Genomic DNA, 14,067 nt, shown 5'->3' with positions numbered 1-14,067 from the left:
CTTCCTCTCTCGGAAAACGAATTTCCAGGAAGTTTTATCAGTCGGTTGCCTTATTGGCTAACGAGAATATTTCGAAAGGGAAAGTCCTCTATCTTCCATTTTTTAATCTATTATTTTTCTCTCGAATAAATTATTTTGTAAAAAATTTGTTATTTTGTCAACTTTGCAAATCCTTGGCAATAAATAAACGTAGAGTTTAAATCCATTGAAATAATTAAATAAAATTATACGTTTACGACAGACGGAAATTATTTTTTTACAAACTTTTTATCCATCTGATCTTTCAGAGAGTAAAATATTGGCCGATTACCGAAGGCACATAAGAATGTTCTTCTACCCGTGGGGCACGAACATCACCAGCGTGTCGGGTTTTTACAAAATGCATTTAATCCTCCAGCTGACGTAATGTTTCGTTAGAGCTAATACGTACGAGTGTCAACGTCCGTATATACATTTTCAATACACTTATATAGTTTAAACCGGGGCCGGCTCGAGGGATTGAGGCAGCCGGAGGTCAGTTTGGTTTTCGCGTCAGACTTTAAATTTTTGTGACTTTCAATTCAGTTTGTTCCATCGTTTAGTTTGACGAAGTTTCGATTTTATAACCACGTTAAAAAAGAATGCGACATAAATTTGTGTTCGAGTTAGTCTTTTTCATTTTCAAAAGATTAAACTTCTTTTGTTTGATTATAGAGGAATCTAGTTTAATATTGTCCGAGGTTTATTAGACGAGACTTCTACATCTGTTAGGGGCATTATAGTAAGCTGTGTCTAACGATAGTACCGAAGATATAGGTCTACCGTGTAAAAATTCTCGAAATGAGGATGTTTGAATTGAAAGACTGTAGTGTCTTCGCATTGCTTTGTTGTATAACCTACCGTTATTTTCTACATGTGTTAGCTTTCTGTTTCAACTTTCGAAATGGTTGTTGATTAGATTGTAATTCATTGTTAACCTTTTATAACTCAAGTTTTTAAATTTTAATAATTAATATGCGTTTGGAAAGGCATTGGTAATAGATAAAAATGTACATTTAAAAAAAAATCAATATTTTTATTTTTGGGATCATAATTTCACAATTAACAAAATGTTACATTACTGCAACGTGAGTTGAAATGACAAAAAAAAAATTAGAAATTGATGTGATACAGTAGTAACAGCGACGGAAATTCCTCGGTGTAGCTTCCATTACTGTCTATTAGAACTTGCAAACGATGAAGTGTGTTCAACCGCAGAACGCAATCAGGCTTTAATGTTATTCGTATGTTTTATTCTATCTATCGGATTCCTAACTTGACAGATAGAACAAAACGTACCGACCCGACATACGATACATTCGAGATCTCACAACTTATGAAATTCCATCCCAGGAAATAACCAGGGGATTTCTCGTCTCGTCTCGTATTTGGGTTAACACGGGGATTATTGCGTAATCGCTTATCCTCCGAAGAGCCGGACGAAACTTTTTTGCTCGACCATACAAAATTACTCGCGAGGAACTGGTGAAATGTCTTTCGGATGGTCTATTAAGGGTAACTCGGCCCTATTCGGGCGTTAGAGACGTGGAGAAAACCCGGAAAACTCCACGTGGCCAGCCTGTCCAGGCGCGAACCCACAACCGAACTACCGGTGCTCGGGGAACGAAACCGCGTGGCCACTGGTGGATCGTCACGAGGGGTTTTTATCCGGAAAACGAGGTGTTAAACAGCGCCACGTGGACACCCGGTGGTGAGTTTTAAAACTAAATATTTTTTACCATGCTGGCTTCCACGCGTCCGAGATAAAATTATACCGAATTCATTGAAATAATGGAGGCGGAAAACATTTTACAATTATGGATTATGTGGTATGGTCATAGCTTTATTCCTTAAAGTAAAGCTGTTAATATTGTATTTTTTGTTAAAATGCACGACCAGAGTCGGTTCATTCAGGAAATGTGCAGAAAAAGAAGTCGGTAAAATGAATAAAATCGTATCGTACACAAACATCCATACATATAGAAAATCCCCCATTTTTTTGGATTTCTCAAAGTTTCAAAATCCCCCGAATCCAGAAATGTAAAAATCTTGAGAGGTCATTTTTTGATCGATCGCCATACTTTCCCTCTGTTATACATAATAGCCGGAAAAGTAAAAAAAAAAAAAAAACAGAAAATAAACGAAAACTAGATGATACAGAAGAAAATTTAGAAAGTGAAGACATTCCGAAACAGAGAAAACGTTTTTCTTTAGCAGCAATGAAATAAGCATACATTATCTGAAATATACGTATCACAGCTTTTTTTTTAAAAAAAACTCTGCCCTGTGGGCATTAAGAGGCCATTTTAATAAGTCAATTATGGGTTCGATCAATCCGGGTGGTAAAGTATGGGCCCAACGTATCTTGAACAGACCGTTTACAAAAACTTCCGGGGGAGCCGCTCACCCGGATTTAATCTCGAGCACGGGACTGAAGTTTGGGTCATCGGGTCCCATTTCTAATCCTCTATAACAGAGTTTTGCGCTATACGAGAATTTATAAAAATTCGAACACCGTGTTATACGAGGGTATTCGTCGACACGTGATAAATATTAAAATCGAACAAACCAAAAAGAATTAACAGCATTACCAATTAGTTTAATTAAAATAATGAGATCGGCAATTTTAACATATGAGTTACGAGAAAGTAGAAATTAACGCGTATAGCTTCAGATTATCTCATAGAAATCATTCTTACAATATCAATAGACTTCAGTATACACTAAGAAAGAAATATCTCGTCTCTAACATCGGAGGAAGGATGAGAATCCCAGAGCTTTCCCAATTTCGATTCGATCTTCTCGAACTAATTAATAAATAACATTGAAATATATTTAGCAGATTTATACCTCATAATTTTAGTAACGTAACTGTATCGCGATGTTGTTTAAGTCGTATCTTTGAAATTAAGGGATTACCGATGAACGGCAATACGGCTTACCTTCTCTATTAAGCCATCGATATATTTTTCTATACTTTTCAAGTTTTCTATTTCTCTCGAATTATTTAGTGTTTCGGGCACGGATTCGCTCTGTTTAAGCTTGTATTTCTTATCGGTTACCGGATTATCGTAATCGATAGCGTGAGAAGACGTAGCGGCACCTTTCTCGACTTCTTGAACGGAACCGCGTCGCTCGTTGTAATATTGCTCAATTGATTCTTCACTCCCCCGCCGAAAAAATAACCGATTAAAACTTAATTCGGAACTGAAACTTTTAGAAGAAATTTCAGAAACGGCGTTCTTAACCTCGTTCACCTGTTTAATGATTATTACAAAATTTAATTATTAATATTATACGCGAAACCCAGTTTTTTGGAGTGGTTAACTTTAATGACCTCTTCGAGTAATTTATCTACGCTTATGCTTGTCTTCAGTTTAACTTCGTTCATAGTTCTTACTTCTGATCTGTAAATGTTAGTAAATATTTTAATAAACTGCAATATTTTAAATTAACTTGAAATAAAGCCATACTTTAGTACAACATTTATCATTTTCATTGCAAAAAACGTAAAAATAAAGTTTAAAAGTAACTCTGATTTATAATTTATTGAATAAAATTATTTCTAAAAATTTTAAAACAAAAAGATGAGAAAAATCATGACTATTTCTGTGAGATCGGATTAATTTAAAGCATTTTTTTTAAAATTAGAATTAACAAGATGTTTATGATTAAGATAGCTGCCGCCATCTATCGGAACTTACTAAAATAATATCATTTTTAATTTAAAAAAAAATTCCATTTACATCTCTCATTTTAGAGAATACTATTAAATTAATTAGAACTTATAAGATTTTAACGAACTCTTTAAATTCTAGAGACTTTCGGGATACATTCTGGTCACGCTCATTGCCATCAACATCCGCATCCCCATCCTCTTCCAATTCGCTAATGACGGATGAACCAAAAGCGGGTTGAAGTTGCTTCAAGTCATTCATTAACTTATTAACATCGTTCGGATCCACTAAATAATCTAAATTTTCGAAGTTAAAATTGACAGAAGATTGAATTTCTTCGGAAGAAGAATTTTGAAATGTCGTGATGTCTATGGAGCACGTAGCGTGTTCGTATCCTTCATCCTCGTCCGAAGTGGAGAAAGAGGAATTCGTATTTGAATTATTCAGAAACATCTCCGTCGTATATAGGCTATTATATTCTATTAAAAAAACAATTTACTGCAAATCTAAATTTCGTTATTTTAATTAAAATTCCGACCTTCAGTTTATTTTTAAATTATTCAAAGTTCACGAATGCACTGTACCTCATCGATTTTCTTTCAGAATAAATTTCGAAATAGTTTAACAATACAAAGTACAATAATACATTTGCAAAGTAGATATATTATTTAATTAAAAAAATAAGTTTATATATTAATTTTTTCTGATAAAAATCATCTACATTTGAAAATATTAAAAATTAATGCATAAAAAATGTTAATTAATATACTTATATATAAAATATACCGAAGTAAAGTAAGATAAAATTAATATTATTTTTTAACTATTAATTTCTTTTTAAAAATATAAATTTACAGGAATTTAAACATTTGTTTTTATTTTTTCAAAGTTTTTTGCAACAAAAGTAGAAAAATATATATTTAAAAAGTCGGAAATTTTTAAAGAAAAATCGATTAAAGTTTCATTTTTAAACCCCAAAATAATTCTAAAATTTCGATACATTCGATGCAATGCATTGGTATAAAAATCTCAAAGTATATTTTGTTTGTAAATATTTTATTAATATAAAAATGGAGAATATTTTCGAAACGAAACTTTTCTTTATTTTTTATTTCCAGATGCCATTTAACATTTAAAATGTAAATTGAACTTGGAGAAAGCAAAGCTTTGTGCAATATTTCCACGCGTCAACTTTTGCCAGAAGTTAAGAAAATTACAATATCGACCGGAGTTTCCGTTCGACTTCTATAAGTTATTTAAGAAGTTCTAGAAGTAAGGAGATGATGCGATACAAATAGTTTTTTTTTTCTTTTTTTTCCAATATTCTGTCTGAAACCCCGAGGCTTGTAATAGGGACTGAACGAGGAACGTGATTTTGCATTTCCTGTTTCACCTCCCAAAGAGAGGGACAGTATAGGGAGTGTTTTTCTCAATCTATCCTGCGGAAAACAATCTCGGATAATAAATCATACAGTTAATAAATGAAATATGCCATACCGTGTGGCAAATAGGTAATCCGCGTGGTGCGCGCGACATTTATAACCGGAAGAATTTTTAAACTTTTCTATAGTTTTACGCAAAGGTAGATAATAAAACCCGTGCTTACTTATAAATATATATATATACACATACGTTATTTTTTATTTCGCCATTTTCTATATTAAAACGATATTTTAAGCATTTTACTTAACTAAAAACGCATTTTAAAATTTCAAAATTTAAACACGAAAAAAAATCACTTAATTTCTGATGACGTAAGCAACCTGTTGATTATATAGTCCAATAATGCGAAGCGTTACAATTACGTCACGTCAAAAGCGAGTAATACTATTTAATAACCAATAATCTAACTAAATAATCGAACGTCACCGGGTTTAAATCTTTTCGGCCAATGAGGCGGGGAATAGGTAACTACGTAACGTACGGAAAGTTTTCGATTGGTCGGACGGCCTAGGTTGTCGTTTGCTTTATCCGACGTCGATTTAGTTACAAGTGGAGTGAAAGGAACTATGTTGTATGCCAGAATTTGGTTTAAAATACTTCTATTCAACAATTGGATGTAATATTACATGATCGGTAAGTGTTTTGGTATTTCGCCTACGATCGGGTGGATAAAGTAATGGTTTTAACATCTGACAGCTCTCCGCGTAACTATACTTCCGCTCGCTTCTGGCCAAATTGACTTTAAAAGTCCAAACTTTGTGCGAGAGTCGAAGAAAGTTTTCCTTCGTTTACATTTACGGCCAAAACCGTCGATTTTTCCAACGTTAATTTACTCGAAACCTCATTATATATTTAAATATCGAGTCCAACTCGTAATAAAATGGTTGCCTCGGAAACTAAATTCATTACTTTTTTATTTTTACTTAAACATTTTATTTATTAAAGTTTTACGGCTTTTCTGCCGAATAAAATTATAATAAATATTTTTACTATTTTCTTTTACATATAAGTGTACGTCACGTGTTTATATAGGTTCGTATAGAATTTTTTTTTTACATTTTGATTTTATACGTTGCGATATTAATTAAGTACAGTACAGTACGTACATTTTATATAATTTAAAATAAATGTACGTACTGTTTAAAAAGTGATTTATAATCCGTTTAACATAGACAATCATTATAATGGCGTAGGTCATATGTTTCCATTCCACTCTCGTTAATAACTGTAAAAGTTTGTAATTTAAAAATGTATCCTGTTAAATATTTATTTATGGGTAAGCTTATTTTATAAATTTCGAATGAAGTCTATTTTAAATTTGAAGTAAATAGCGATTTAAACTTTATAATATTGCGGGAAAAAATAGCATTGTTTTTTTTCGCAATATTTACTTGCGTAAATATTAATAAAATTGTAGCGGGGGGTGCGGATAGTCCGCGCTGTTTTTAAAAGCGTATTAAGCGTAGAGACGAATATTAAAAACGATTTTGGCAGTTTGTTTATTTAAGCGGTGGAAATAAATCAAAAAATTCTAAACTTTCTATTATGTACTGACCAGGAAAAGCTGGCCGCTTCCTACTGATGAAGTTGGAAGATAACGGAGATTTTGACAAGTCGTGCGGACTCGACAAAAGTCACCGTCGCTTTAATTTAGATACGTTATCGATTCCGTAACGTAATCCAATACACAAATTTAATTTATTAATTAATATTAACGAATAACGAGTATCGCGTTACCGTATAAATCAATATATTGTAGTCAAACTCGTTCCCGGTAAATCTATGACGTTTAACACAATTATAGGCTTCTAATAATTTCTTTCGTTAGGAAATTTTAATAAGATAAACACTTTTTGTTTATTTTAATAGTGTTTTTCTCCAATAATCATCCGTCGTTTTTTAAAAAAAAATTCTTGTTTCTAATTTAAAAGATTATCATTCTTTTATGCTAACTCGTAATTATGAAAATAAATATAAAATTTTTATATTTAAATAATTGTTTTACCGTACTTATTTTCTGATTTTAAAACGATTAAAGTATATAAAAGTCCCATTAAAAATATATATCTTTGATGATTTTATAGATTTTTCTGTAATCTTTTCTTTAAATCAAATGATAAAAATTATTTGGAAGTAATAAAATTGAAGTTGTTCCTTTTAGACTTTACTATTACATTTTACTTAAAGGATATGAGATTATTCAAACATAATATAAATAATTAATTTTGTGTTTAATTAAAGTAAATATTTATTGCATTAAATGTTAAAAAAGTTACCAAAATTATTTTATATTAATTTAACATTTGAGTTATAATTATTTGAAATGAAGAATGGATAGTAAAATTAAATTAGAATTAATTTATTAGTTAAAAAAAAAAATGTAGCATTTATTTGAAATGTAGAATAAATTACTTTGTAATAAATATGAGAAACTGTAACTTTTTTGGTAATTTAGTAAAGTTGTCATTTAATTCAATTTAATAAGATAAATTGATTAGTAATGATTTAAATTCGGCGACTTGTCGGCAGTTTACTATTTTGGGTCGTTACGAAAGCTCGTACGTAGACGATTATTTTGTAAAAAACTAAATTGTGCCGAAACTTAATAAAAAGAAGTAATTTTATTTAATACGTAACAAAATGTTCATGTAAATGTGTTTGGGCCGTGATGAAAATATTCGTCTTATATTTATCTAACTACAATTGTGACAAATTGATAACTTTTAAATAAAAATGAAAAGAGGATAAATTTTTTTAAATAATTTTTAATCGGAGACAAAAGCTTGGAAAATTTTTATTTCCTTTATTTTATAGTTTAGTAAATGTTATCTTATCTCCTATGTCTGTAAATTCAAAAAAAATAATCTCTTTAGACATATAAAAATTGTTTTAGACATATAAAAATTGTTTTTTCTTGTTTGATTTTCTTTGTAAATTTGAATTATTATATCAAATATTTATTAAAATAAATTTAAAATAATCAAAATTTTATCAAAAACATTAATAAACAATAGAAACAAAATATATTTCGAAGAAATTATTTAAAAATAGATGTAGCCTATTTAATTTTTATTAGCTGAATAAATTGTAAAGATTATATATAGATTAAATCATCTTACCTATACAAATATTATAAAACAATTACTATTTTTTACTAATTATTTTACAAAATAAGAAAGAAATAATAATTTTAAAAATGTAATTGTCAAATAGCAGTAAAGTTATGAAGTTTATTTTATAAAAATATTATCTGTAATATTTATAAATAATGAATTTAGAATTTATCTTTTATAAATATTTACAAATGCTTTTAAAATTATGGAATTCAATAAGAAACATATGTTGACATGGAAAACTGGGTTTTATTTACAGACATTTGTTGATGTCCTCTTTTTGGTGTATATGTTGAAGATAATATAATTTATTTTGTATGATTTATTGTACCAAATTTTTTCTTGATAGTTGAGAGATTAGAATATGTTGATTTTAATCCAAAGTAGTTTGGAAAGATATGGTTTTACAGTGTATTGTTCTAATTTTTTGTATTTGCAGAAGATATTGCTTAATTAGTTTTTCGATAATTGATTTGTCGTTATTTGGATTTAATTTCAAATAATTAACTGGAGCTTATTTAGAAAACATTTTCAATATTTCTCAAAATAAAAATGGTATTAATAAAAATTTTTAATTAAAATTAAGCACTTTTTAATATTTTACCAAAATAATACACTTTTAAAAATTTTAATAAATTTAACTTTTATTCTTTTAACAAAAATAGGACAAGTGCTAACTCTCCATAAAGAAGGGGAAAAGATTAGAAAATAAATAATGAGAAATCTCTCTTATGTTGAAATATTATTATTCATGTAGACTTTCTCATTTTTAATGGAAATTACATAAAAGTTTACGAAAATTTTGAAAAAAACTTAATATATAAGCATATTATTGATTGAAAAATTTTTAAATTATTTTTATTTCTAAATGTGAAAATTCTAAGCTGATAAAATAATTTTAAAAGATCTAAAATACATACAAAAATTTTGTAAATAAATATTTTCTGCAATGTTACATGTTCTAATATTGCATCTTACAATACTAGACAGATTATTATTTCTGTGATGGATTTATAAATTTGTCTTATGAATATATAAGTTATATATATATATATATATATATATATTTGGAAAANGATTTGTATTTATTACATATATATGTTACTGTGAAAGACCGAAATTAGAGAATGTTGATATTCTCTGGTGAATGTCGACACATACAAAATATGTCGGTGAAAGACTGAATATTTGGTTATATTATTACAGTGGGTGATTGGTTAATGAACAAATTGGATAACGAACACTTTCGCAAAAGATTTTTATGTTCGGATAATGAACACCTCACAGAACAAACACAAGAAGAAGCGACGTAAAATAATGGATACCAATTGATCTTCCCTTGTCTTTGGGTAACAGTCCGAAACTTTTCGGAGCGTGGGAGATGTCGACATCGACCCTCAACCCGGTATATACTGATTAGATAGTATTTCTCGAACTTTGAAATACTCCCTAGTAATTCCAGTCTTTTATTTTTCTGACAGAAACAATTTTTTTTTATAGTATTCATGAGACTGTTGCACGGGCTCTTGTTAAGTTTTGCATGGGTTTTTATTTTCGATAAGTGAGAGTATAATATTAAAGATAGAGAGTGGGCCAAAGATGTCTGATGTTGCTGGGCAGTATGGCTTGAAAGGTCTATAGTAGGCGGTAGTTAAATCTTATCTAAGGAAGATATGGTATAATCAAGAAGACTCAAGCAGCTAAAGGAGTGACAAAATCACATGTGAGTAATAAAAAACATTGAAAAGCTCATAATGGAAACCGAAACGCATCTGATGACAGAAGAATACTAAGAAACTCTATGAGATATGTTTTCTTCTGAAAAAGAGGTTTAATGCCGATGTCTGCTATTAAAGATCTTTTGAAGAAGTGAGAGGATATCAGAAATGTCAGAACAACAGTCTTAGAATGACATCCAAACCAGGGTGAGGTTAATAGGCTTGGGGATCTCTACAATTACAATGCTATTAATTACTTCCGAAAAATCCTGAAGAGAGAAAAGCAATTGACCTTAGACAGATTTTTTAACCTCCACAAATGGAAAAAACATGACTAATAAAAATGCAAGACTGTATATATATTATTACATATAAATAAACATAGTAAGAAAGTATATATTTTTTATTTTTTGGGGTCTCCAGAATGAATTAATCAAATTCTCATAAAAACCTATGGTAAATCGATAATCGGTTAATGAACAATTTGGATAACGAACAAAGTCTTGGAATGGCTTATGTTTGTTAACCGATCACCCAATGTATACATTTGAACAATTGTTGGTGTATGTTGACAAGCATAGATAAGCTTTGGGGGAAGTCGAAATGACCCCAAGAAGCCAATGTCGACAGAGAGGCGACAGTCTGTCGCCAAATTCGTTGCTGTTTTCTTCTGCTCAAATTGGTGATACCATACGAATACAAGTCCCTGATATCGACTGTGTACAGATGCCCGAAATGTGTTGGCGGTTGTTGTTGGAATAGAAGACTCTGACTTTTATAAATTAGCAAACACAAATGGTACCCTCAAGCAGCTTTATACCCGTAATCAGTTCGTAATTTGTAAAGAAAAGTTACTTTCCATAGATGGGATTTCTTCTCAAAAAATATTGTTGAGAGAAGCAGCTGCAGCTGATTTGAAAAGTGGAGGGCAAGGCTGTACACGCTGTCATTGCAAAAAGAAGTGTTCCACGAATAAATGCAGTTGTAAAAGCAAGGGACAAGAGTCCCTTGCTTTTAACCATTGCAAAGAGAAGTGTTCCACGAATAAATGCAGTTGTAAAAGCAAGGGACTCTCGTGCAATTCAAAGTGCCATAACAGTTTAAGTTGTTGCAATAAATAAGACTGTATAACATTAATCACATAATATATGTGTAAGTTTACTATTGTGTATTATTTTTCTTTTCTGATTAAGAATGTACTGTTCGTTTTAGGTTCAACAGTTTATTTACATGTGCTGTTACTTAAGCTTTCTCCTATTTTGACGTATTAAAAGTTGCGTTTTTGTCTTAACTTTTTGTTTTTGTTTACTTTCAGATATTATTGGATTATAGATTTTAAGTCTCTTCAAAAGAGACTGTAGTCTCTTTTTGCCTACTGCTCGTCCTTTTGAGCATGAGGATATGTACATATATGTCAAAAAAATAAAATTGCCTCTAATAATAATTTTTAAATTAAAAATCAATTTATTTATCCATTTGTTTTATTTAAAATCTTTTAATTTATAGAAATAAAATATGGCATTATATTCAGTAAAAAGCTAAATGTATAAGATATTTATAATTTTTATATGACTGTTAACTTGAATTGAGATTTATTTATCAAATATCTTATTTAAAACCAAATGTAGCCTACCTAAAAATTGGATTATTGTTATGGTATAATTAAGCTAATTTTTAATTAATTTGAGATTTGGTTTATGTATAAACATTTAATTTTCCCATCATGTGCTAAGATTAATAATTAGAAATTAATTTTTAATAACTAATAATTTACAAGCTAAAATTAGAAGTTAGCCTTTAATTTTTAACATTTTAGGTTCAAGTTCCACTCCAAGCCCAATAAATTCTTCAAAATGTAGAAAATTTTGAAGAAAATCTTGTACCTGCTACTTAATTTTAACTTTAAAATAATTCTGTTCTTTTAGTTGTATCAGTTTTCTTTTTGTCTTTCATATAGTATATGATGATATGCTACAAAAAATACATTCAGTCTTTAAATATTTGCCATATTAACTGATGAAAATATTTGAACTCTCATATTCTTACATCATTAAATTCTTGTTTACATTTTGTCAGTGGTATTATGGAAATGAAGTTAGGTGGTTCTGACCATATGGTGTCTGCTTCCGGTATGGAATGATATCCTGATATGTAGTTTGAGGTACCAGGTTTTTTTTGCACATGTTCTGTCTGATTCTGCTCTCATATCAACATGCATCAGATGTTAATTGTCTGGAGGTAATGTTTTCAGTGGTGCACCTAGAGGGACACTGGCATTCTCCAAGAAAAAAAATTTTTTTCCAAAAATCTTTTCCTAATTAAAATTCATTTTTCTTATTTATGTTTTGTTGTCTTCTACACTACTTATGAATTAGCAGTCATATAACGTTGGCACTTTATTGAATTCACATTAAAACTTTTTTTTGTTCAACTTGGATCCCCTCAAGATTAAATTCTTAGTGTACCACTACTTTATTACTTTTTTCATGCAAGTTCATAAATAATGAGTCTTTATATCAAATATTCTTTAAATATCTTTTCTTTATTCAAAACAAAAAATTGTAGCTAATGAGCTGCCAGAAAGAGACCTTTCCAAATATGGGTGGCCTCTTTCTTGATAGAGGAATTGAAATACTTTTCGTCTTGTAGAAAATGACCGTACTTTTCAATTATAAAGCTTCTATGGTTTCCTATAAAATGTTTTCTGAAATTTTACTTTTTCCCATTATAATATCTGAATATGAATATGACAGTTTGTAACCAGATAAAAAAAAAACAAGCCTTTAAATCCAACAAACACTAACATTTACAATCATGAGTGAAGTCTGAAGATGACCATTCAATTATGGTTGAAAAATCAGTTTTGTAATAAAATCATTTTTGCTGGATTTAAAGGTTTATTTTGAAATATCTGTATATGAATAATTTCTGATAATTAAAAAAGAAATTGGTTAGAAAACCTTCACTATTTTTTTACATGGAAAGATATCATTAAATAATAAATACATTAATAAAAAAATACATCAAAATTATGCAGCTTCATTGTCAATAGAAAACACTGATTTTTTTGAAAAATCTGTTAAGAGAATATCAAATCTCGAAATGCTTTGGCACAGATTAATATATGAAATTTTTTAAAATAACAAATCATGAAACACATGCAGTTTCAATATGATGATATGCTCGTTTTTATTATTTCATAAACAAAATAGCTTTTAAGAATAATTATGAATCTCATTTGTAATTATTGATTCTCATATATGTTATTAAGATATATATTCAGTTTCAATTTGATCATATTATGTTATGAAGAGTTTTCTCAGAAATAATGATTATAGATTGCTATATTACAATGAACTGTAACTGTTTGGAAGCTGTTTTCCTTTTATGTTTGGTACTCTATTAAATAAAATACTAGAAAGAATTTGAAGAAGTATCTATGAAGAAGTTTTCTATGTAAGTTATATAAGACTTATATAACTTACATAGAAAATATATTTTGAAATTGTAATTTCTGATAATTTATTGATAATTTTATGTAATATGATTAAGAATTAGCTATTTTATTACTGTCTTCATAGTTAATTCAATTCAGCTTATTCCAGTTTGATTATGTTGTCATTTGTGTCTACTTCAATTTCTTATGAATCTTGGAATAGAAAGTACTATTTGACTCTAGACAATTTCAACAGGTAGAATTTTAGTTAAACTTCTTACCTGTCATTGAAAGTACCCTATACAGTGCAATACTTTAATGTTTCCCATGCTTTTAAATCCACGATTTATTTTTAACAGCATCTTATTCTCAAGGGTTATTCCAAGACTGGGTTTTATTTGAATCCAGGAGTTTAATTGCCTGGGTGGTATTTAAAAATTTTTTATAGTGTATTTGATGTATATATATATATATATTTTAAATGTATAGTAAATATTAATTTTATAAATTCCTCATGTTTTAAAAAATAATTTACGACTTTGACTTTTTCCTTTGCTGGAACATTTATATATATATATATATGTTACTGTGAATGACCGATATTTGGCGAATGTCAACATTCTCTGGTGAATGTCAGCATTCACACAGTCGTTTTTGTGTAT

General features: G+C 29.2%; 2 protein-coding genes across 2 annotated transcripts in view; one reads left to right on the top strand and one right to left on the bottom strand.

Annotated features, from left to right (window-relative positions):
• Nucleotides 1-2,581: 2,581 nt before the first annotated feature.
• On the bottom strand, nucleotides 2,582-4,336 carry LOC111619829. Its single transcript, XM_023361648.1, has 5 exons — nucleotides 4,280-4,336; nucleotides 3,823-4,174; nucleotides 3,356-3,425; nucleotides 2,961-3,275; nucleotides 2,582-2,825 (listed from the first exon to the last, which is right to left on the bottom strand). The coding sequence occupies exons 2-5, from the start codon at nucleotides 4,146-4,148 to the stop codon at nucleotides 2,742-2,744; spliced, it is 795 nt and encodes a 264-aa protein (XP_023217416.1). The 5' UTR covers nucleotides 4,149-4,174; nucleotides 4,280-4,336; the 3' UTR covers nucleotides 2,582-2,741.
• Nucleotides 4,337-5,626: 1,290 nt separating this feature from the next.
• Nucleotides 5,627-14,067, top strand: part of LOC111619843 (rho guanine nucleotide exchange factor 18-like) — a 261,855-nt gene continuing 253,414 nt past the window's right edge. Inside the window, exon 1 of the mRNA XM_023361663.1 lies at nucleotides 5,627-5,771. Within this exon, the coding sequence (XP_023217431.1) occupies nucleotides 5,765-5,771 (7 nt within the window). The 5' untranslated portion in view covers nucleotides 5,627-5,764. The remainder of the gene's footprint in view (nucleotides 5,772-14,067) is intronic.

This window comes from Centruroides sculpturatus, unplaced genomic scaffold, assembly GCF_000671375.1.
Source record: "Centruroides sculpturatus isolate CEXI.00-Female unplaced genomic scaffold, Cexi_2.0 scaffold138, whole genome shotgun sequence".
NCBI classification, from domain to species: Eukaryota; Metazoa; Arthropoda; class Arachnida; order Scorpiones; family Buthidae; genus Centruroides; species Centruroides sculpturatus.
The sequence above is the reverse complement of the archived record's forward strand: the minus strand, read 5'-3'. Positions and strand labels throughout refer to the sequence as shown.

Bases quoted from the DNA above. Each gene is read 5' to 3' on its own strand.
- LOC111619829 (XM_023361648.1), bottom strand. From the start codon at position 4,148: ATGTTTCTGAATAATTCAAATACGAATTCCTCTTTCTCCACTTCGGAC. The intron at 3,426-3,822 runs GTTCGTTAAAAT...TAACATTTACAG, and splicing joins AAGTCTCTAGAATTTAAAGA to ATCAGAAGTAAGAACTATGA. The intron at 2,826-2,960 runs GTAAGCCGTATT...TTTATTAATTAG, and splicing joins TCGATGGCTTAATAGAGAAG to TTCGAGAAGATCGAATCGAA.